The 25,631-nt window shown below is 48.4% G+C and overlaps 2 protein-coding genes across 4 annotated transcripts in view; one reads left to right on the forward strand and one right to left on the reverse strand.

Annotated features, from left to right (window-relative positions):
* The window catches only part of RTF1 (RTF1 homolog, Paf1/RNA polymerase II complex component), a 32,092-nt gene extending 28,852 nt beyond the window's left edge, over positions 1-3,240 (reverse strand). Inside the window, exon 1 of the mRNA XM_056545714.1 lies at positions 3,046-3,240. Coding sequence (XP_056401689.1) covers positions 3,046-3,132 — 87 coding nt within the window. The 5' untranslated portion in view covers positions 3,133-3,240. The remainder of the gene's footprint in view (positions 1-3,045) is intronic.
* The window catches only part of NDUFAF1 (NADH:ubiquinone oxidoreductase complex assembly factor 1), a 60,171-nt gene extending 37,443 nt beyond the window's left edge, over positions 1-22,728 (forward strand). The window contains exons 1-5 of one of the 3 annotated variants that reach the window (XM_056545716.1): positions 3,340-3,510; positions 13,129-13,707; positions 18,392-18,577; positions 21,501-21,575; positions 22,546-22,728. In XM_056545716.1, the coding sequence (XP_056401691.1) occupies positions 13,201-13,707; positions 18,392-18,577; positions 21,501-21,575; positions 22,546-22,683 (906 nt within the window). In that variant the 5' untranslated portion in view covers positions 3,340-3,510; positions 13,129-13,200 and the 3' untranslated portion in view covers positions 22,684-22,728. Of the gene's footprint in view, positions 1-3,339; positions 3,511-10,304; positions 10,443-13,128; positions 13,708-18,391; positions 18,578-21,500; positions 21,576-22,545 lie in introns of those variants that run through there. The other 2 variants (XM_056545717.1, XM_056545718.1) reach the window with 2 other exon arrangements.
* The last annotated feature ends 2,903 nt before the right edge of the window (positions 22,729-25,631 follow it).

The raw sequence follows: 25,631 nt of genomic DNA on the forward strand, positions 1-25,631 counted from the left end.
GCTAAGGGACGGAAAAATTCACCTGCCCGGTGCCCAGTGCTGCTTGTCCCAGGCGTCGAACGATAGGATTTAAAAATAAGAAATAAAATAATAAAAACTTCTAGCATGCCCTGACAGCCTCATGCTGGGAGTTGTAGTTGTGCAACCACAGGGGAGCAGCTCTTCTAATAATAATTGGAGGCAGCAGCTAATTCCACAGTCACCCCCCAACAGTTGCAAAGATCAATATATTAAAGGATTTGGGGGGCAGGGGGGGGGGGGTTCACAGCTACCCTCTATTCCCATAAACCATTATCTTGGCCAGTGATCTAGGAGCCACCAGATGACAGGCAGCTGCTTCTACTGATTCCTGGAGGACCACCGGCTGTCTCATACAAGATCATTCCTTCGGGACCACCGGCTGTCTCATACAAGATCATTCCTTCGGGACCACCGGCTGTCACACACAAGATCATTCCTTCGGGACCACCGGCTGTCTCCTACAAGATCATTCCTTCGGGACCACCGGCTGTCTCCTACAAGATCCTTCCTTCGGGACCACCGGCTGTCTCCTACAAGATCCTTCCTTCGGGACCACCGGCTGTCTCCTACAAGATCCTTCCTTCGGGACCACCGGCTGTCTCCTACAAGATCCTTCCTTCGGGACCACCGGCTGTCTCCTACAAGATCCTTCCTTCGGGACCACCGGCTGTCTCCTACAAGATCCTTCCTTCGGGACCACCGGCTGTCTCCTACAAGATCCTTCCTTCGGGACCACCGGCTGTCACCTACAAGATCATTCCTTCGGGACCACCGGCTGTCACACACAAGATCATTCCTTCGGGACCACCGGCTGTCTCCTACAAGATCATTCCTTCGGGACCATCGGCTGTCTCCTACAAGATCATTCCTTCGGGACCACCGGCTGTCTCCTACAAGATCATTCCTTCGGAACCACCGGCTGTCTCCTACAAGATCATTCCTTCGGGACCACCGGCTGTCACCTACAAGATCCTTCCTTCGGGACCACCGGCTGTCTCCTACAAGATCATTCCTTCGGGACCACCGGCTGTCTCCTACAAGATCATTCCTTCGGGACCACCGTATTTCTCCTACAAGATTACTCCTACAGGACCACTGGATCTCTCCTACCATATCACTCCTACAGGAGCACTGAATCTCTCCTACAAGATTACTCCTACAGGACCACTGGATCAAACTCCCCTACACGACCATTGGATCACCCCTAATAGATTACTCCTACAGGACCACTGGATCTCTCCTACAAGACCACTGGATCTCTCCTACAAGACCACTGGATCACCCCTAACAGATCCCTCCTACAGGACCACCCCTAACAGATCCCTCCTACAGGACCACTGGATCACCCCTAACAGATCCCTCCTACAGGACCACCCCTAACAGATCCCTCCTACAGGACCACTGGATCACCCCTAACAGATCCCTCCTACAGGACCACTGGATCACCCCTAACAGATCCCTCCTACAGGACCACTGGATCACCCCTAACAGATCCCTCCTACAGGACCACTGGATCACCCCTAACAGATCCCTCCTACAGGACCACTGGATCACCCCTAACAGATCCCTCCTACAGGACCACTGGATCACCCCTAACAGTTCCCTCCTACAGGACCACTGGATCACCCCTAACAGATCCCTCCTACACGACCACTGGATCACCCCTAACAGATCCCTCCTACACGACCACTGGATCACCCCTAACAGATCCCTCCTACAGGACCACTGGATCACCCCTAACAGATCCCTCCTACAGGACCACTGGATCACCCCTAACAGATCCCTCCTACAGGACCACTGGATCACCCCTAACAGATCCCTCCTACAGGACCACTGGATCAACCCTAACAGATCCCTCCTACAGGACCACTGGATCAACCCTAACAGATCCCTCCTACACGACCACTGGATCAACCCTAACAGATCCCTCCTACACGACCACTGAATCACCCCTAACAGATCCCTCCTACAGGACCACTGGATCACCCCTAACAGATCCCTCCTACAGGACCACTGGATCACCCCTAACAGATCCCTCCTACAGGACCACTGGATCACCCCTAACAGATCCCTCCTACAGGACCACTGGATCACCCCTAACAGATCCCTCCTACAGGACCACTGGATCACCCCTAACAGATCCCTCCTACAGGACCACTGGATCACCCCTAACAGTTCCCTCCTACAGGACCACTGGATCACCCCTAACAGATCCCTCCTACACGACCACTGGATCACCCCTAACAGATCCCTCCTACACGACCACTGGATCACCCCTAACAGATCCCTCCTACAGGACCACTGGATCACCCCTAACAGATCCCTCCTACAGGACCACTGGATCACCCCTAACAGATCCCTCCTACAGGACCACTGGATCACCCCTAACAGATCCCTCCTACAGGACCACTGGATCAACCCTAACAGATCCCTCCTACAGGACCACTGGATCAACCCTAACAGATCCCTCCTACACGACCACTGGATCAACCCTAACAGATCCCTCCTACACGACCACTGAATCACCCCTAACACATTACTCCTACAGGACCACTGGATCTCTCCTACACGACCACTGAATCACCTCTAACAGATCTCTCCTACAGGACCACTGGATCAACCCTAAGTGATTTCTCCTACAGGACCACTGGATCACCCCTAACAGATCCCTCCTACAGGACCACTGGATCAACCCTAAGGGATCTTTCATACAAGATAATTCCTCCGGGTTCACTGGATGTCTTCTATAAGATGACTGATCACCCCATACAGGATCACTGGATCTCCCTACTAAGGGCCCCAGACATGAATGAAATTTTCGGGAGCTGCCATTCCCTATGATCGAATCCAGGATCTCCCCACACACTGCAAGATCTCCACATACAATGATGCTGTACAAAAGCCGTAAAGCAGAAGCCCCGGGTGCCGTACACATTGGGCAGCAGCAGCAGTCCGGGCCCTGGAGTAGAGGACTTGGCCCAGGTCAGGATCCCGCCGCCATACACCACACAGGCCGCCGCTCACCTGATCCAGGTTGTCATCGCTGCCGCTATCGTCGGAGTCCGAGTCGATAACGATCCGGTTCTTCCGATTCTTCCGCTTCTTCACCATAACTGCAGCTTGAGTGCAGTACAGCCACAGCGCCGGAACCTCCACCAGCACTGACAAAATGTCTGCGCATGCCTACGATTCCACACGCAGGCCCCGCCCACCGATATTGTGACGCATACGGCGTAGGGCAACGGCGCGGAATATGTGGGCGTGGCGCTGTGATCACGTGTGCTCGCTGCCTCGCGAAAACAAGAGCTCGCAAAAGCGCTGTTATATGTGATGTTATGGCGGGGTCCGGTGTGTAGGTCATCAGGATCCTTGTGCTAGACGGGACAGGCTCCGGGCGATAAGGGTTAATGTACTAAGGAAAGGTCAGGGGTCATGGAACGAGTAAGACGAGAGCAATCGAGTGACCATCTGTATTACCAGCTCTTAGAGGTGTGTGCTGCCACCTGCAGGGAGGCGTATAGAATTACACTGCTGTTTTGGGTTTATGTTTTTTTCTTCTGTGAATATAACTCACCGTTTTCAATGGCCGACCAACCACCTAAAGTGTATGGGGGTCTCCCGACTCCCCCCGACGTCAGGGGAAAGAAGTGTTGGGCCTGTAGAATATTTACCATCCCATCTTTTTGTTCTTGGGGTGATCAGAGGTCACTATCTGCATCTTCCTCTCCTCTCCCCATTCAGAATACATGCACGTTCGGCAGAGCTGAGCATGCATACAGGGATTTTCCTTCCTCGCCCTATAATAGCTGCTATGTGATAGCCTGGGGGAGTAGGGTATATGGGGTGTAGCTGTGCGGTGACTAAAGGGTGTCTGGTTAACCCTTTCTATTCTGTAAAGCTTGTCCTACCGCCACCCTTCCCAAGAGCGATAGGGAGGTAGAGAATAATTGAATGTCCACAATCGGAGAGTTTGCTGAAAATAGTTGGAACTTTTACTGAAGATTTTATGCAAGCTTCACAACAGGAACACAGTCTCTATACAGGCAAATTCTCTGGGAGATTGACAAAGGTTGGGACTAGAGATGAGCGAACTTACAGTAAATTCGATTCGTCACGAACTTCTCGGCTCGGCAGTTGATGACTTATCCTGCGTAAATTAGTTCCGCCTTCAGGTGCTCCGGTGGGCTGGAAAAGGTGGATACAGTCCTAGGAAAGAGTCTCCTAGGACTGTATCCACCTTTTCTAGCCCACGGGAGCACCGGAAAGCTGAACTAATTTATGCAGGAAAAGTCGTCAACTGCCGAGCCGAGAAGTTCTTGACGAATCAAATTTACTGTAAGTTCGCTCATCTCTAGTTGCGACCTTAAGCTTTTAGAGTCTGTAGACTGATATGCGCTGTTCCACTGGAGGGGATTTAGTTGCGGTCCAGTAGTCACGCTAGCTTTAGCGGGGATTAGTTTAGAACTCACGGTTTAGTTTAGGCTGAGGCCGGTAGGTTTTCAGGCCTAGCTTGTCTTTGAAAGTTGCGCAGATCCGTCCGGCATCTACGAGAGCAGCAACCCAAGAGAGCGATAATTGGCTACAGCTCCCTTATATGGGCAAAGGCTGGACTAGAGCTACTTGGTCCAATACTTCTGTCAATCACCTTTACATAGGATTATGGGTAAACATGTGACCCAAGAACCTCCAAAGGTCCTCCAACATACCATAGAGGAATTAAAGGAGTACTCTAGTGCAGAGTATTCCTGCTCCGTCCTGCCCGGGCTGCAAAATAAATGAAAATGAACCATCACTCACCTCCCTGGGTTCCCGCGGAGCGTCACTACAGCTGATCGGTCCTCCGGTCCATCTCCTTCATACTTCCGGGTGTAACAAAGCGTCACATGGCGCTCAGCCTATTATGGGCATCGCGGCGGCCGGCGATAGGCTGAGCGCCATGTGACGCTTCGCTACACCCGGAAGTATGAAGGAGATGGACCGGAGGACCGATCAGCTGTAGTGACGTTCCACGGGAACCCAGGGAGGTGAGTGATGGTTCATTTTCATTTATTTTGCAGGACGGAGCAGGAATACTCTGGACTAGAGTACTCCTTTAACATAGTCACATGACCGAAGGTCCTGCAGCGCTAACAATGTACCGTATTTTTCGCCGTATAAGACGCACTTTTTCTTCCCGAAAACTGGGGGGGGGGGGGAAGTTGGTGCGTCTTGTACGGCGAATACGCCCCTATCGCGGCGGTCCCTGCGGCCATCAACGGCCGGGACCCGCGGCTAATACAGGACATCACTGATCGCGGTGATGCCCTTTATTAACCCTTCAGACGCGGCGATCAAAGCTGACCGCCGCGTCTGAAGGGAAAGTGACACTAACCCGGCTGTTCAGTCGGGCTGTTCGGGACCGCCGCGATTTCACCCCGGCGGTCCCGAACAGCCCGACTGAATAGCAGCGTTAGTGCTTACAGGACACCGGGGGGGACCTTACCTGCCTCCTCGGTGTCTTCCCCGTTCAGGGATCCCCTGTATGGCCGGCGCTCTCCTTCCTCGTCATCACGTCGATACCCGGCCAGCAGCAGAGACGTTCCGGAGTGACGGGGACACGGCGACAGCGTTGGAGCGACATCCAGGGCAGCGGTGACGGGTCCGGAGCGGCGAGGACACGTGAGTATTACCTCCTATGCAGTGGTCTTCAGTCTGCGGACCTCCAGATGTTGCAAAACTACAACTCCCAGCATGCCCGGACAGCCAACGGCTGCATGTTCTTGTAGACCCAATTTTTTAATTTTTACAAGGGGTAAAAGGACAAAATTTTTACTTGTATTTGTAGCCCAATTTCTCTCGAGTAAGGACATACCTCATATGTCTATGTAAATTGTTCGGCGGGCGCAGTAGAGGGCTCAGAAGGGAAGGAGCGACAAGGGGATTTTGGAGAGTACGTTTTTCTGAAATGGTTTTTGGGGGGCATGTTGCATTTAGGAAGCCCTTATGGTGCCAGAACAGCAAAAAAAAAAACACATGGCATACCATTTTGGAAAGTAGACCCCTCGGGGAATGTAACATGGGATAAAGTGAGCCTTAATACCCCACAGGTGTTTCACGACTTTTGCAAATGTAAAAAAAAAAAAATAATAATTTTTACCTAAAATGCTTGTTTTCCAAAAAATTTTTAATTTTTAAAAAGGGTAATAGCAGAAAATACCCCTAAAAATTTGAAGCCCAATTTCTCCCGATTCAGAAAACACCCCATATGGGGGTGAAAATTGCTCTGCTGGCGCACTACAGGTCTCGGAAGAGAAGGAGTCACATTTGGCTTTTTGAAAGCAAATTTTGCTCTGGGGGCATGCCGCATTTAGGAAGCCCCTATGGTGCCAGGACAGCAAAAAAAAAAACACATGGCATACCATTTTGGAAACTAGAGCCCTCGGGGAATGTAACAAGGAGTTAAGTGAACCTTAATGCCCTACAGGTGTTTCACGACTTTTGCATATGTTAAAAAAAAAATAATAATTTTTTTACCTAAAATACTTGTTTTCCCAAAAATTTAACATTTTTAAAAAGGGTAAAAGCAGAAAATACCCCACAAAATTTGTAACACAATTTCTCCCGAGTACGGCGATACCCCATATGTGACCCTAAACTGTTACCTTGAAATACGACAGGGCTCCAAAGTGAGAGCGCCATGCGCATTTGAGGCCTAAATTAGGGACTTACATAGGGGTGGACATAGGGGTATTCTACGCCAGTGATTCCCAAACAGGGTGCCTCCAGCTGTTGCAAAACTCCCAGCATGCCTGGACAGTCAACGGCTGTCCGACAATACTGGGAGTTGTTTTGCAACAGCTGGAGGCTCCGTTTTGGAAACAGTGGCTTACCAGACACTTTCATTTTTATTGGGGAGGGGAGGGGGGCTGTGTAGGGGAACGTGTATATGTAGTGTTTTTTACTTTTTATTTTATTTAGTGTTAGTGTAGTGTTTTTAGGGTACAGTCGCACGGGCGGGGGTTCACAGTAGTTTCTCGCTGGCAGTTTGAGCTGCAGCAGAAAGTTTGCGGCAGCTCAAACTTGCAGCCAGATACTTACTGTAATCCTCCGCCCATGTGAGTGTACCCTGTACATTCACATTGGGGGGGGGGACATCCAGCTGTTGCATAACTACAACTCCCAGCATGCCCGTTGGCTGTCGGTGACTGCTGAGAGTTGTAGTTTTGCAACAACTGTAGGCACACTGGTTATGTATCACTGAGTTTGTGACCTAACTCAGTGTTTCACAACCAGTGTGCCTCCAGCTGTTGCAAAACTACAACTCCCAGCATGTACGGTGCATGGTGTACATTGACTGCTGAGAGTTGGAGTTTGCAACAGCTGGAGGCACACCGGTCGTGAAACACTGAGTTAGGTAAAAAAAAAAAACTCTAAGTTTCACAACCAGTGTGCCTTCAGCTGTTGCAAAACTACAACTCTCAGCAGTCACCGACAGCCAACGGGCATGCTGGGAGTTGTAGTTATGCAACCAGCAGATGCACCACTACAACTCCCAGCATGCACTTTAGCTGTTTGTGCAAGCTGGGAGTTGTAGTTATACAACAGCTGAAGGTACACTTTTCCATAGAAAAAATGTGCCTCCAGCTGTTGCAAAACCATAAGTCCCAGCATGCCCATAAAGGAATGCTGGGAGTTGTGGTGGTCTGCCTCCTGCTGTTGCCTAACTACAGCTCCCAGCATGCCCTTTTTGCATGCTGGGAGCTGTTGCTAAGCAACAGCAGGAGGCTGTCCCTCACCTCCAACGATCCAGCCGCATGAGGTCAGTCCTGCCGCCGCCGCTGCTCCTGGGGCCCCGATCCCAACATTGACGCCGGGGATCGGGGTCCCCAGCACCTGGGGTGCACGTCCCGCACCCGCTCACGTCCTCCGGAAGAGGGGCGGAGCGGGTGCGGGAGTGACACCCGCAGCAGGCGCCCTGATTGGTCGGCCGGTAATCCGGCCGACGAATCAGGGCGATCGTGAGGTGGCACCAGTGCCACCTCACCCCTGCAGGCTCTGGCTGTTCGGGGCCGTCAGAGACGGCCCCGAACAGCCAGTAATTCCGGGTCACTGGAGACCCGATTGACCCGGAATCGCCGCAGATCGCTGGACTGAATTGTCCAGCGATCTGCGGCGATCGCTGACATGGGGGGGCATAATGACCCCCCTGGGCGATATGCCAGGATGCCTGCTGAACGATTTCGGCAGGCATCGGGCACCGGTCCCCAACCGGCTAGCGGTGGGGACCGGAATTCCCACGGGCGTATGAATACGCCCTCGGTCCTTAAGGACTCGGAATGCAGGGCGTATCCATATGCCCTATGTCCTGAAGAGGTTAAATATACACATTATTATTAAATATGTACATGTAAACATCACAATTAGAGTAGAGGAGAGGCGACTAGGGGCTGTCCCACCTGGGGGACCCTACCTGAGAGTAGTTACTCTGACTATGGGGACCACCATACAAGGTACGGTATACAATACGGTACCGGGACACCACAATAACTACCTACTAGAATGATACCTTTTCATTTTGCAATAACATATTCTCCGAACCAAAAAAATATATAATTGGTGAAGTGAAATTGAAATAGTAAAAGATAATTTGGCAAATTTTGTGGTTTTCTTTTCTACGCCATTTACCTTGTGGTCAGATAACATGTTGTTTTGATACTTTAGGCCGCCTGATTACAGCAATACCAGATTTGTATGGTTTCCGTCATGTTTTACAACGTTTTAAAAATTTTTTAATTGCCTTTTTTGACCCCTGTAGCTTTTTTTTAATTTATTTTTTATTTTTTCACATACCAGGCTGTATGAGGGCTATTTTTATTTTTTTTTTGCTCCATAATCTGTTTTTTGTATCGGTACCATTTTGGTATTGATCTGACTTTTTAATCGCTTTTTAACTTATTTTTTTTACTGGGATATTATAAAAATTGCAATTCTGTGGTTTGGTATTTTTTTTTTACATTTACCGTTTGGGATACATAATGTTATATTTTAATAGTTCGTACAATTACGCATCGATGCTAAATATGTTTATTATTATTATGTTTACATGTTTTTATATAGGAAAAGGGGGTGATTTGAACTTTCAACATGGAAAGGGTTAATGTGTGTCTTTTAAACTTTTATTAAAACTTATTATTATTATTTTTTTTTTACTTTTAGGAGGAATCATCAGACTCCTCATACAGATCAATAGAGTTCTATTGAACTCCATTGATCTGTGTGCTCTGCGATCCATTGATAGAGCCTAGTCCAGCCAGGCTCTATCAATGACAGCCATAGGACAGCAGAGAACAGAGGTAAGCCCTCCGGCTACCTTTATAGGGGATCACCCCCCGGGTCATGCTGGGGAGGGGGAGTGTCGATCCACCCCACTAATCCACCAGGGAGCATTCGCATGTCCGTTTAGACGCCGCTGTCACCTTTGACAGCTGCGATCTAAAAGTGTTAATAGCCGCCCGCGGCAATCGCTGCATTTTGGCTATTAGCGGTGGCCCCCGACTACTGAAATAAGCCGGGGGGCTGCTGAGTATGGAGCGGGCAGGAGTCCAGAGCCCGTTCCATACAGACTGCTGAGCGCCGCTGCGCTTGTCAAGTCCGGTCCTGCCTGCCCGAAGCCAGGCTAAGAACCGGAAAAATTCACCTGCCCGGCGCCCGACAAATGATTTTGGAGGAAGAATCGGGCCATGTTCGATTTACATTGTATTTTGTACTTGGTGAGATACTTTGCCATTTTGGGGAGTCTGGCAGTGGCTTACCTCCCCGCTGCCCTATCAGAACGCCTGAACATCAAATATTTGAACGCCAAATATCTATGTGTATGGACGGATCGGAAGAGATAGTTTGTTCCACTGACATCTCTCGTTGGCGACATGACTGCAGAAACGTAATTCCAGCGTTGTTCTCCCGTTCCGCGAAGTTCGTTGTGGAGAGACACAGCCGGCGCAGTTGCCCCGGGCAGCCGTGTCATGCCCCGCGAGTTCCGTGCACAAGTCCTAGTAATAAGAAAAGCACTAGTGCACAGAACTCGCTTGGCGTGGCACGCACAGCATATCTCCACGCCAAACTTTGCAGAACGGGCAACGGAGTTACATTTTAATGCAGTGATTCCCAAACAGGGCGCTTGGCATGCTGGGAGTTGTAGTATTGCAACAGCTGCAGGCATTCTGTGTGGGAAACACTGAGTTACATTATAAGATTACTAAAGCTTATGTATAGCTCTGATCTTTACACATGACAGTGCTCCAGCTATCTGCGCGCGCTCTGTCCACTGTTAGCCCTCACTGATACTAATAAAGCTCGGTGAGAGGTCAGCGCCGTCGCTCGGGGATGACGTCATCGGCGCGACTCGTGTAGTTTCCTGGAGTCTTCGCCGGGTATCTAGGACGGTAAGGACACGGCTGTGGTTTCTATAAAGCGCGGCTGGCGGTACCGCCTGTGTCATCCAATGTGAACTGTTACCATATAGCGGATATAGGAAGCTGAACAGTCAGGATAATAGTCTTTTATCGCTTCATCAGTTTGTCCTTGCCCCATGTACAAGGCACCTGTAAGGGGCAGAGGACCCCCCTCCTCTGTGTATATTGGGTATATGCATTGCTAGGTATATATATATATATATATATTTTAAACATAGTAATCAATGAAAAAAAAAAAAAAAAATATATATATATATATATATATATATTAATTTTTTTATAATTATATTATATAGTGTTAGTTTATTAAGTATATACATATATATATATATATATATATATATATAAATACATGTGTTTATTTAATAAAATAATTATAAAAAAATACATATATATAATATATATTTAAATAATAAATATTATTACTAAATACACATATATATATATATATATTTTTTTTTTATTAAAAGTAATTTACAAATCTGTTTGACTTTCTGGAGCCAGTTGATAGATATAACAAACAGTTTTTCCTGTCAGGAAGTCACTCCTGGGTCAGCCACATTCCTGTGCCCTATAAGATAATGTCATCACCTATGAGATCCCTCCCCATCACCTTGATCTGTGTACTGCTGCTATCTCTATGGAATCATGATATATAGTATCTATACACATCCCCTCCAGCTATATCTGTATTCTGCTGCTATCTCTAAGGCCATGTTCACATGGCATGATTCTGCATTTGAATCCAGCATGGAGATTCCGCTGCAGCAGAGTCCCATTGAATTCAGTGGGATTCTGCTGCTTTTTGCACACGGCGGAATTTCCGTGCCAGATGTTTCCGGCACGGAAATTCCATTTTCTGTGTCAACACAAATAATGAACATGTTCATTCTTTGTGCTGAGGTTGCACGGAATGCAAAGAATACTGCATCTATCTGTATGGGATCCGGATATGCAGTAGTTATTCTCCTCCTGCATTCACAAATACGTTTGTTTTTTCAGCATTTTTCCAAGATGTTCCCATTGTTATTGTGGTGATATTTTACCTTAGTTGTGTAAATCATGGTAAAAATAAATTTTTTACCACAATTATGGAAAATCTCCGCAAAAACAGACAAATTACAGTACAAATGTGTGGAAAATGCTGCAAGAAGTCAACGTGTGAACAGAAAATCTTCATAAAACCCCTCAAATGTGATTATAGATCAAATCACTTCCAATGCCCTTTTGTATAAGAAAAGGCATCAAAACTACATGCAGTGCGAACTGACCATAACCCACTTATGAGTCTGAGTTCACCTGGGTGACCTCCAGCACTAGCAGCCTGATGAGATGACCAGGTGCAGTGATCAAACGCCACGACTTCAGCCGGATTCATTTATAATGTAAGCTGCGATACAGAATTACTTGATGGATTTTTTGATGGTTTCACATAAATGTAGCTTATCCTCTGCTTGCTGCATCAGCTAGAACACGTAGGCACAAGGCATACACAAGAACCTGTACATTATTCTCTAATCTCTGCTATATATATATATATATATGTGTGTGTGTGTGTATGTGTATATATATATATATATATATGTGTATATATATATATATATATAGTTAGGAGTAGCCCCTGCTCTCTCCCCCCCCCCCCCCACTTTTCTCACTCTTATCTATGTAGTCCAGGTATAGGTAACCTTCAGCAGTGCAGATGTTTTGGACTACATCTCCCATGATGCTCTTACAGCCAAAATGCTGACAAAGCATTATGGGAGATGTAGTCCAAAACATCTCCAGTCCCGAAGGTTGCCTATGCCTGATGTAGTCTATCGTCCTATAACTATATAATTTATGGCCCAACTTAGTGTGAATTCTCCACATCTGTTGATTTAAAGGGGTACTCCGGCCCCAAGGCACCTTTTCCCCTATCCAAAGGATAGGGAATAAGATGTCTGATCGCCGCTGGGGAACCCCCGCAATCTAGCATGCAGCGCCCACTTGTAAGCACTGCTGGAGGCTCTCAGTGTTATGCCTCCCGACCATGGGGACGTAGTGTTGTGACGTCACGACTCCACCCCGATGTGATGTCACACCCCGCCCCCTCAATGCAAGTCTATGGGAGGGGGCGTGACAGCCGTCACGCCCCCTCCCATAGACTTGCATTGACGGAGCGGGGCGGGACGTCACACGAGGGCGGAGTCATGACGTCACAATACTCCGTCCCCATGGTCGGGAGGCATAACACTGAGAGCCTCCAGCAGTGCTTACAAGTGGGTGCTGCATGCTAGATTGCGGGGGTCCCCAGCGGCGATCAGACATCTTATTCCCTATTCTTTGGATAGGGGATAAGATGTCTTGGGGCCGGAGTACCCCTTTAACCCCTGCATATTTCGTGAGATGTAACCTGTGTGTTTTCTTGTTAGTCCAATAAAAAAGGTTATTACAAGATACTGCAAAATCCTATGATTTTGTATATATATATATATATATATATATATATATATATATACCCCAGTCCTTATTTAAATGACAATATAAGATGCCTACTAAAACCAGTGGGTCATCTATATAAAGCATGCACAGTGTTTTCTAATGGGAGGCCATTGTGGTGTGAAGCCGACCTTATTCTGCTACAATTCATTTTGTTTTCTTTTTCTTCTTACAACAGGAAAATGTATCCGTGTCCATTGGACCTATAGGAGCCAAGTGATGGTTCTACCGAGCACCACAGGGTGACGCTATGGCTGCAATGCGGAATATCACTAGAGGACTTGGCCTCTACAAGAACTATGGGTGGACTAAGACACATTGTCCCTCCGTCTGTCCGGCCTTTCACCATCCGGTGTTACACAGCAGTAGTTACAGAAGGCCCGGTCTTCCTCCAGATGATACACCTTTTTGGAAGAAAACCGATTTTAGTATCAGAAATGGTATTACGAGTCTGAAGAAACACTTAGGTCTTCTGATGAAAGAAGGAGCGGCCCACCTTAGAGGGCCGGGAGGTAAATCACTTCGGGAGGACCTCCTGGAACAGACCAGTGTGGTGTGGGAGTTCAGGTGTCCTGAGGATCTGCAGAAATGGGTGGTGTCGTCCGATATGGAAATAGGGGGTAAGAGCCAGGCCTTCCTGAGACTGGGCAACAACAACCTGACGGCTCAGTTCTACGGAGTGCTCAATAATGAAGTGCCCCGGGATGGAGAAACCAAATTCAGCGGATATTGCACCCTGAGAACTAAGGCTCCAAAGGTTTGTACAATGTATACTCTGTATGTGGAGGGTCAATGTATAACTTGTTTAGAAGAGGTTTAGATTTATAAATGGGCATATATGTCAGGTAAAGGTATTCGGATAAAGACAAAGCACGTTTTATTTGTGGGGTAGAATAGCGCAGACTGCCTTTCGCCTCTTGATAGTTAGGGCAACATCGCACTGATTCTAGCAATGAATGTGGAGGAAGATGCAGACTGCAAACATCCAGCGGCACTGTCCTGTCCTGATCAGAATAATCGACAGTAATCTCCAGAAGGGAGAACCGTGTGTCCCGGTGCAGGAAGCATTGTGTCAGCACACACTCCATGCCTTGTACAGTAAAATCTCCTTACGCGGACATCTCCCAATAGCAGACAGTTTATAATCCCCCAGCAGATTCCCATAAGACGTAATGTATTTGCACCCTCCCAATAGCGGATGCGGACACACCTTATAGGGGACAAAACACTTCAATAGGGGACAACCAGGCTTATGTGCCGGCCCTACCTTGTACACAGGGCTGCTGTCAGGGGGTACAGCCAATACCCCGGTAAGGGACCCAGGCCCCCGCTGCACCCCCTGCAGAAGCCCCAGCACAGAAGCAGAAGACTGATGTTAATAAAGTGTTCTCCTCTGATGTGATCGCTCTGGGCATTGCCCCAGATTATGCTTTGAATGTGTTTTACTAACTTTCTGTTTTTTATGTGAAAATCTTTAATAAAAATTACAGTTGGAAAAAAAAAATAGTGTTCTCCTATATCTGTATGTCCACCAGCCACATCATCCCCCCCCCCCTTCCTTAACACCGCTCCTCCCCTGTACCACTTTATTTCCCTTGTGTCAAATCACCCCCCCCCTTTATTACCCCCTGTGCCACATCATGTCCTCTTGATCCCCCCCTGTGCTATTTAATTCCCCATTTATTACCATCAGTGCAAATTCATCATCCCCTCTTTACCACCCCCTGTGCCATTTCATTCCCCTTTATCCCCCTGTGCCATTTCATTCCCCTTTATCCCCCTGTGCCATTTCATTCCCCTTTATCCCCCTGTGCCATTTCATTCCCCTTTATCCCCCTGTGCCATTTCATTCCCCCTTTATCCCCCTGTGCCATTTAATTCTCCTTTATCCCCCTGTGCCATTTCATTCTCCTTTATCCCCCTGTGTCATTTCATCCCCCCCCCTTTATCCCCCTGTCCCATTTCATTCCCCTTTATCCCCCTGTGCCATTTCATTCCCCTTTATCCCCCTGTGCCATTTCATTCCCCTCTATCCCCCTGTGCCATTTCATTCCCCTCTATCCCCCTGTGCCATTTCATTCCCCTCTATCCCCCTGTGCCATTTCATTCCCCTCTATCCCCCTGTGCCATTTCATTCCCCTCTATCCCCCTGTGCCATTTCATTCCCCTCTATCCCCCTGTGCCATTTCATTCCCCCTTTATCCCCCTGTGCCATTTCATTCCCCTCTATCCCCCTGTGCCATTTCATTCCCCTTTATCCCCCTGTGCCATTTCATTCCCCCTTTATCCCCCTGTGCCATTTCATTCCCCTTTATCCCCCTGTGCCATTTCATTCCTCTTTATCCCCCTGTGCCATTTCATTCCCCTTTATCACCCTGTGCTATTTCATTCCCCCTTTATCTCCCTGTCCCATTTCATCCCCCTTTATCCCCCTGTCCCATTTCATTCCCCTCTATCCCCCTGTGCCATTTCATTCCCCTTTATCCCCCTGTGCCATTTCATTCCCCTTTATCCCCCTGTGCTATTTCATCCCCCTTTATCCCCCTGTGCCATTTCATTCCTCTTTACCCCCCTGTGCCATTTAATTCCTCTTTATCCCCCTGTGCCATTTCATTCCCCTCTATCCCCCCCTGTCCCATTTCATTCCCCTCTATCCCCCCCCTGTCCCATTTCATTCCCCTTTATTCCCCTGTCCCATTTCATTCCCCTTTATCCCCCTGTGCCATTTCATTCCCCTTTAGCCCCCGGTGCCATTTCATTCCCCTTTATCCCCCTGTGCCATTTCATCCCCCTTCATTCCCCTTTATTCCCCCTGTGCCATTTCATTCCCCTCTATCCCCCTGTGCCATTTCATTCCCCTCTATCCCCCCTGTGCCATTTCATTCCCCTCTATCCCCCTGTGCCATTTCATTCCCCTCTATCCCCCTGTGCCATTTCATTCCCCTCTATCCCCCTGTGCCATTTCATTCCCCTCTATCCCCCTGTGCCATTTCATTCCCCTTTATCCCCCCTGTGCCATTTCATTCCCCTCTATCCCCCTGTGCCATTTCATTCCCCTCTATCCCCCTGTGCCATTTCATTCCCCCTTTATCCCCCTGTGCCATTTCATTCCCCTCTATCCCCCCTGTACCATTTCATTCCCCTCTATCCCCCTGTGCCATTTCATTCCTCTTTATCCCCCTGTGCCATTTCATTCCCCTCTATCCCCCTGTGCCATTTCATTCCCCTTTATCCCCCCTGTGCCATTTCATTCTCCTTTATCCCCCCTGTGCCATTTCATTCCTCTTTATCCCCCTGTGCCATTTCATTCCTCTTTATCCCCCTGTGCCATTTCATTCCCCTTTATCCCCCCTGTGCCATTTCATTCCTCTTTATCCCCCTGTGCCATTTCATTCCCCCTTTATCCCCCTGTGCCATTTCATTCCCCCTTTATCCCCCTGTGCCATTTCATTCCCCCTTTATCCCCCTGTGCCATTTCATTCTCCTTTATCCCCCTGTGCCATTTCATTCCCCCTCTATCCCCCTGTGCCATTTCATTCCCCTTTATCCCCCTGTGCCATTTCATAAAGAGGGGGTGGTGAATTTACACAGAGGGTAATAAAGGGGGAATTAAATGTCACAGGGGGATCAAGGGAAAATGATGTGGCACAGGGGGATAAGGGGAGATTAAACGGCACTGGGAGATTCTACTGTAATATTGCTTTATATGATTTTTTTTTATAGGTAATTACACTCTGGAGTGAGTACAGGACAGTATTTGATCATTTGAAAAGTTTTTTTTTATTTTTTTTTAGCTCTTTTTCCCAATAAGGGACACCTCTCAATAGCGGACACTTTTATTCCCCGTGAGTGTCCACTATTGGGAGATTCTATGGTATATAGGAGCCCTGGATATATAAGTACAGCGCTCGGGTATCTCCGGTGCTCTAATAGAGCATTACAACACATCGCTCCATGCAAGGGGGTTCTGAGACAATTTGTCGCAGGTTATCTGATCACAGGGGGCTTATCTGCTTCTCTTCTCACCTGACATGTCAGCCCTCTGATGACGAGTGCTGCCCACCTGTATGTCCCGCCATGCCTGTCTTAAATGCAGGTATGGCAGGATGTAGAGATGGGCCCAACACGTCCTCAGTAGGCTGCATGTCAGGGAAAATGAGAAGAAGTCAAACCTCTGTGATCAGCTGACCTGTGATGTGTTGTCTCGAGCTGCACAGAAGGCTGGGAAAGGCTTGAGAGGACCGGCAATACAAGCATATTTAGAACCTGGAATACCACTTTATAGGGATTAATCAACTGTTGTGGGGGTTCAAATCTATGCCCATTGTGTGGGGTATTACAAAATAAACCTTCACTCACCTCCTGTGCTCCAGCAGTGCCTCTGGTGTCTGGCTTCGTTCCCTCACGGCGATCATCTTTCTAAGCTGCAACATGACTGTCAGGCCCAAGAGGCACCCGGAATGTCATATTGCCGCTCAGCGAATTGCTGGCCAAGGCGGGACATCGCTGAAGCCAGTGATTCGCTAAGCTGCAGTATGAAACACTGGGTGCCTCATGGGCCTGACGGTCACGCTGCAGCTCAGGAAGACCATCAGACCAGGGACAAAGCAGGACACCAGAGGCACCGCGGGAGCACTGGAGGTGAATAAAGGTTTATTTTGTGATACCCCACACAATGGGCATAGCTTTGAAAACCCCTCCCCCCTAACCGTTACCTTCTTATAAAGAGGACTTGTAGCCTCCTCAAACTTAAAGGAAACGGTCACCCGTTCTATAACCCAATATGTATCGGGTTATAGTGCGGGTGAACAGGAGATCGATGTGGGGTCTCGGATTGCTATACCTACCTGCAGTCCGGAGCACCGGTCCCCCGAAAGTCCCCCTCTTCCAGCGCTGACTTGCGCTTTGAGGCAGGCCCGCCGACTAGATTTAAGTATTCAGTAGGCACGAGCGCTCACGTGACCAGCGCTTATGAATATTTAAATCTAGCCGGCGGGCCAGCCTCAAAGCACAAGTCAGCGCTGGAAGAGGGGGGATTGGGGCTCCGGACTGCAGGTAGGTATAGCATTCCGAGACCCCGCATTGGTCTCCTGTTCACCCCCACTATAACCCGGTGTATCAAGTTATAGTGTGGGTGACCGTTTTACTTTTAATTTTCCAATACATCCTGAATGGCTAGGATGCCCTGAGCCTCGGGCTGTTCTTATATTATAAATTCACCCGAGATGTGAAGGGTTTTTGTTTTTGCTGAGGCTGTGATGTACATAGGGGGCGCTGTGTGATCTCAGGATCTTATGAGATGATAGGGGTAGTGTATTCCTGCAGAATCGTTTGCTCTTTAGATCTTCCATGTTGTTTGAGCTCCCTAGAAAAGAGTAAGGGTAGAAAGTTTCTACACCGTCCTACGCTCATTTCATAGACTGTATATTTCTTTACTACAGGGAGCGTTCAATCGTAAGTTGTCTTATGACTGGTCCAACTTTAATACTCTGCACTTGAGGGTTCGGGGAGATGGGCGGCCGTGGATGGTGAACATCCAGTCTGAAACGTATTTTTCGATCCAGTGGGACGATTTATACAATTACTTTATATACACCCGCGGTGGACCGTACTGGCAGGATATAAAGGTAAGGATTTAATGTGATGTCTCAACACTCACAGAAAAGAACACAAGGCTGGACAAACTAGTTATGAATTTAGGAGCCTGGATACCCACGAAACGGGACATTGTGATGTCATGATTACTGTCCCCTCAGCTTGTCCAGTGTCATGGTAATTACTCCCTGATGTCTTCGGTGTCACCTGAGCAGTGGATATCACATGACTGCCGCATCCAATCAGCAGCCTCGGCGGTGATACTCCGTACAGAGCGTGACTGGCGACTGTGTGCGGTGGTCACCTGATGTCCATGTAACACTAGAGCGCTGACTACAGGCAGAACGGGAGATCAGGGAGATTTAAAGGGAACCAATCAGATTTTACCCTATATATTTTGCTTGGTAAAGCGTTATATAGGGTAAAATTGTTGTCTTCGCCATCCCCGGGGGACGCTCCTGCCCCAGGGATAGTGAAGATATGAAGTTATAAACTAGTCACCGCCACGGCCGTAAGTAGTCCCCTGGGCGAAGAGCTCCACTCACCTATTCCCGTTCTTCGGCCGGGAGTGACGCCCCCTCCGCTTGATTGATGGGCCGCGTCATTGTTCCGCTCACTGAACAGACAAAGCAGAACAATGACGCGGCCCATCAATCAAGCGGAGGGGGCGTCGCTGCCGGCTGAAGAATGGGAGTTGGTGAGTGGAGCTCCTCGCCCAGGTGACTACTTACGGCGGCGGCGGTGACTAGTTTATAACTTCATATCTTTACCATCTATGGGGGCAGGAGCGTCCCCCGGGAATGGTAAAAATAAAGATTTTACCCTATATAACGCTTTGCCAAGCATTATATAGGGTAAAATCTGATGATTGGTTCCCTTTAATATGTGTAATCCTTATTGAAAAAGGCTGACAAAAACCTAGGCGCCACCACGAAATTCTTTAGTGGGTGTTTTTCATTCATAAAATACTTACAAATAGAGTATTCTTAAAAGGGGTATGCCACCCCTAGACCTCTACTGCAACGATGGGTGCAGCAGGGGGATCACGGGGGTCCTGCCGCGTTCGTTTAGAGCGTCGGGTGCAGCGCCGGAGGCTCGTGACGTCATGGCCGCACCCCCTTAATGCTGGTCTATGTGAGGGGGCGTGACTTCGTCACGCCCCCTCCCATAGACTTGCATTGAGGGGGCATGGCCATGACATCACGAGCAGGGCATGACTGTGACGAGTCTCCGCCCTGCATCGCCAGTCATCTGGCACTGAATAAAGTTGGCTCCGTGCACAGGATGTCTGGGGTGCCGCAGCCGAGATCACGGGGACCCCTGTAATCAGACATCTTTTCCCCTATGGGAGGGGGGTGTGATGGCTGCCACGCCCTCTTCTATAGACTTGCATTGAGGGGGTGTGGCCGTGACTTCACGTGCAGGGTGTGACAGGGACGTCATGAGCCTCCACCCCGCATCGCCAGTCATCCGGCACAGAGCGAAGTTTACTCCGTGCACCACAGCAGAGATCGCAGGGGGTCCCCAGCGATCAGACATCTTATCCCCGATCCTTTGGATAAGGGGATAAGATGTCTAGGGGCGGAGTACCCTTTAAATAATTGCCATGGTGCCCCGAACTTGTAAAGCCCGATATAGTAGGACTACTCTGGTAGAAATAACTGGTATTTATGTAAAGTACCGTATTTTCGCCATATAAGACGCTCCGGCATATAAGACGCACCCAATTTTAAAGGAGGAAAATCCAGAGAAAAAAAAAGATTCTGAACCAAATACTGTAGTAAAATCTTTTATATCAGTATAGTTCCCCCACAATAGTTGGCAGTATAGTTCCCCCACAATAGTAGGCAGCTCCCCCCCCACAGACATACAGCTTCCAGCCATATACAGTGTACTGCCCCCACAGTGTTCCGGTCACCGCTCCTCTGGCCCGGTGTCACAATCTACTGCTATGGCCTATGGACCTTAGCAGTAGGTACTGGAACACTGAAGATTACGCGCCGCCGGTCACTCACCAGGCCCCGGCTGGCGTGCGTCTTCCTCCGGTCCTCCTGCGCCTCTATGGTTGTACGGACGGGACGTCACTGAGGTCCTGTGCGTACAACCATAGAGAGGCGGAGGATCGGAGGAGGACGCGCGGCGGGCAGGGAATGGTGAGTGACCCGCGGACATCCTTATGTCCCGAAAAGATTTTTCGGGACACAGGGATGTCCGGCATAGGAAAACCTATGATTATCTGCCCGGGCCGGCTCATGTGTGCGGCTGCAGGCGGGGGCCGGCCAGAGCAGGTAAAAACGAATTCATGTATACTAAAAACCAGGGTGCCTCCAGCTGTTGTGAAACTACAACTACCAGCATGCCCGGACAGCCTTTGCTGGTCCAGGCATGCTGGGAGTTGTAGTTTCACAACAGCTGGAGGCACCCTGGTTTTTAGTATACAGTTATTAGTAATTCACCTGCCCGGCGCCCCGGAACTGTATGTTCCAGGCCTAGGGCAATAAACATAGCCGGTGTGAGGTGAAAAATTCACCGGCGGTCATGAGGCTGCTGCGGGCGCGTAGTCAGCGCTGTACCGCACCGCCGCAGCCTCTGTACTTACCGCTGACTTCCCGCTCTCGCCCGCAGCAGCCTCGGGTGTATATTCGCCATATAAGACGCACCAACTCTCCCCCCCCCCCCGTTTTGGGGAAGAAAAAGTGCGTCTTATACGGCGAAAAATACGGTAAACTTTTTAGTAGAGTTTTAGCAGACACATTGGGGGGGGCGGCGGCGCGGGATCTGGTATTAAACTGGACCTCCAGCTGTTGCAAAACTACAATTCCCAGCATTACTGGAAAGCAAACGGCAGAGATTCAGCAGTGTACATGATGCCTAGGAGTCTTACAAAAAACTAATAATAATACAGCAAACACATCAGCACTAAAACCAAATTTTTCTTTTTAAACAATTTTACAGATTCCTTTGTCAAAGTTCTTCATGACAAGTCGAGGAAGAATTCAAGACGGACAGTACGTTCTGTGGCCAGATAAGGTGTGTATATGGTGAGCAGGGTATAGAGGTATACGCCATGCCTGCGCTTATCGATGGACTGGCTGAGAGAAACCCCCCCCTTCTTAAAGGGGTATTCCAGCCTTAGACATATTCTCCTCTCTCCATTCATGTCTATGGGAGGGGGCGTGACGGCAGTCACGCCCCCTCCCATAGACATGAATGGAGGGGGGTGGGGTGGCGTGGCTGTGTAGTCACGTCTCGGGGGCCGCACAGATCGTGGGACCCTTGTGGTCAGATATCTTATCCCCTATCCATTGGGTAGGGGATAAGATGTCTAAGGCCGGAATACTCCTTTTATATGGGGTTATCTAGGAATAGAAAAACAGATCAGATTTCTATCCAATAGCACCACACTAGTCCTCAGGTTGTCTATGGTAGTACAAGCTCTGTTCCATTGGAGTGGCGCCAAGTTGTAATACGCCACACAACCAGAGGACAGGTGTGGCGCTGTTCTTTGAAAAATGCAGCTCTGTTCTTCTAATCCTGGACCCCTTTTAAAAGAGGTGGTCCAGGAAAAAACTTTATATCAACTGGCTCCAGAAAGTGAAACAGATTTGAAAATTACTGCTATTAAAAAAAATCTTAATCCTTTCAGTACTTATGAGCTGCTGAAGTGGAGTTGTTCTTTTCTGTCTAAGTGCTCTCTGATGACACTTGTCTCGGGAACTGTCCAGAGTAGAACCAAATCCCCATAGCAAACCTCTTCTACTCTGTGCAGTTCCCGAGACAGGCAGAGATGTCAGCAGAGAGCACTGTTGCCAGACAGAAAAGAACAACTCCACTTCAGCAGCTGATAATTATTGGAAGGATTAAGGTTTTATAATAGAAGTAAATTTACTAATCTGTTTAACTTTCTGGAGCCAGTTGATAGAAAAACATTTTTTTCCTGGATAACCCCTTTAAGTTTACCAGAGAGATAACCTTTTATCTATCGTCCTTCTCTTTAAAGATTACCACCCTTGGATTTACGCTCGCAGACAGAGCCGATGGACCATTTCAACTGGAGATCGATTTTATCGGGTTATGTAAAGATCCAGCACATACGGAGGAATTTGCTTACGAATTATACAAAACCACACCTTTATAAGGGATTTGTTTTTGTGCTGTAAGTTACAGGCAGTAAATTATTCTTTATTCATCTCATTGTAGTGAAGTTATTTTAACCACTTTGTTCACACATTTTAGGAGTGGAATGGAGACCGAAAAAATTGTATTTATTTGCTAAAACCACAAGTTGAGTCCAAAATATGCAGTGACCCCCCCTCAATCTACGATGGCCCCGACATAGAGGCATCTCTCAGAGGCCATCACATGTTGTAGGCAGCATCAACATACGATGCTTTTGTATGTCGGGGCCATCGCATAAACGGCTATCCGGCAGCGCAGACTGCTTCAGCTGCCACCGGATAGCCGTTTACGGTGCCCCGTGTGGTCCGCTGACGATCACTTACCTGTCCTCGGGGCTCCTCTTCGGGATCCCCTGCATTGTCGGCGCTCTCAATCGTAGTCATCACTTCGCTGGGCACGCCGTCCCGTCATCCAATGGGAGCGGCGTGCGTAGCGACGTGATGGCGGCGACTGAGAGCGCGGATGCCGGGGAAGCAGAGGCCTTGCCGGAGCGGCGGGGACGCGGCGACAGTGATGGAGGGCGACATCCCGGGCAGCGGTGACGGTCCGGAGTGGTGGGGACAGGTGAGTACAACTTCCTCTACCAGTGGTCTTCAACCTGCGGACCTCCAGATGTTGCAAAACTACAACTCCCAGCATGCCCGGACAGCCGTTGGCTGTCCGGGCATGCTGGGGGTTGTAGTTTTGCAACATCTGGAGGTCCGCAGGTTGTAGACCATTGTCCTATACTTTACATTGGACGGATCCCTCAACATACGATGGTCCGTTTGGAACGGATTACCATCGTATGTTGAGGGACCACTGTAAATAAATCATCCAGCATACTGTGCGCGCAGCCTGAGAAGTGGATGTAAAATATTGGGAGAGCAAAATACTAAGGATAGTTAAAAAAAAAAAAATCATAGAAAACACTTAAGCAAAATGGCATTTATTAAGCATGTTACCATTATAATAAATAACATATATAGCATTCCTACAAACGTAACATTCTATACTATACATATACAACTTGTACCGGACGGGACATAAGATCACAGGGCTATGGAAAAGAAAAAACAGTATTTACAAGCTTAATAATAATAAGGGAGAAGAAATGAAAGGTTTAGTCAAGTCCTGTAAGGTTTTAATTTATTTTGTTTTTGCACATTATGGCCCAGATTAATCAAACTGTGGGAGAAGAGGAATTTTCCCACAGCAACCAATCACAGCTCGGCTAACGAGCTCTGGTAAAGTGAAAGCTGAGCCGTGATTGGCTGCTGTGGGAAAATCACTTTTTCCTCAGTTTGATAAATCTGGGCCTGTACTCACACAAACACATTCCTTTTTATATCCAGGTCTACAGGTATTAACGTCTCCTTATATACCGTAGTATTCAGTGGGACACATTTGTGTTGACAGGAAGAACTCTTGGTTATGAAGGAATAGAAGAAAGGTCGTGTGGTGAGGCTTTATTGCTCTGTGTATCCTAGGCCCGATTGACATTTAAAGGGGTACTCCGGCGCTTAGACATCTTATCCTCTATCCAAAGGATAGGGGATAAGATGCCTGATCGCAGGGGTCCTGCCGCTGGGGACCCACGTGATCTTCCACGCCGCACCCTGTTAGTATCAGCCTCCGGAGTGTGCTCACTCCAGGTCTGATTACTGGCGATCACGGGGACGGAGCATAGTGAAGTCACGCTCAATGCAAGCCTATGGAGGGGGCGTGACAGCGACGGGACCCCCGCGATCAGACATCTTATCCCCTATCCTTTGGATAGGGGATAAGATGTCTTAGCGCCGGAGTACCCCTTTAAGGGTACGTTCACACGAGTGGATTTATAGCATATTTTACGCTGCGGATCCGCTGTTGAAGGTCCACTCTGTGCTGTCTTTACATGTTCCTGCTTGTAGCAGCAATATGCCGCGACGGGCAGACACACTGCAGCGATGTGCGCGGCGTACTCTCACATCGCGCCTGCTCCGAGCTAGGCAGAGGGCTCCCGCGATGTGCGAGTATACTGCGACGAGCACATCGCAGTGTGTCTGCTCGTAGCGGCGTATTGCGACTACGACCAGGAACATGTAAAAACAGCACAGAGCGGGCCTTCACCAGCGGATCCGCGGCGCATGACGCTGCAAAAATCTGCTCGTGTGAACGTACCATAAAGGGGATTTATCACAACCTGTCCAGAGGAAAAGTTGCTGAGTTGCCCATAACAACCAATCAGATCGCTTCTTTCATTTTTGAAAAGGCCCCTGCAAAATGGAAGTGATCTGATTGGTTGCTATGGGCAACTTTTCCTCTGGACAGGTTTTGATAAATCTCCCCCTTAGTTCCTATGTTCAGTGTCGTCGAATTGGGGTCATCTATACAGTTGCATTAGTCTATTTCTTGGCATACTTTTTTTTCCAGTTAAGGCAAACCTATATTAAAAGGGGTACTCTGGTGGAAAACTATTTTTTTTTATGAACTGGTGCCAGAAATTTTAACAGATTTGTAAATTACTTCTATTTAAAAATCTTAATCCTTCCAGCACTTATTAGCAGCTGTATGCTAGAGGAAATTCTTTTTGAATTTCTTTTTTGTCTTGTCCACAGTGCTCTCTGCTGACACCTGATGCCTGTATCAGGAACTGTCCAGAGCAGCATAGGTTTCCTATGGGGATTTTCTCCTGCTCTGGACAGTTCCTGATACGGGCATCAGGTGTCAGCAGAGAGCACTGTGGACAAGACAAAAAAAAAGCATTTCCTCTGTAGCATACAGCTGCCAATAAGTACTGGAAGGACAATATATATATAATTTACAAATGTTTAACTTTCGGACACCAGTTGATTTAAAAACAAAAAATCTTTCCACCGGAGTACCCCTTTAAGATATCTATGAGAACACTTCTGGCCAATGGAACGCCATGTTTAAAATATTAAA

This window comes from Hyla sarda, chromosome 11 (genome assembly GCF_029499605.1).
Source record: "Hyla sarda isolate aHylSar1 chromosome 11, aHylSar1.hap1, whole genome shotgun sequence".
Taxonomy (NCBI): Eukaryota; Metazoa; Chordata; class Amphibia; order Anura; family Hylidae; genus Hyla; species Hyla sarda.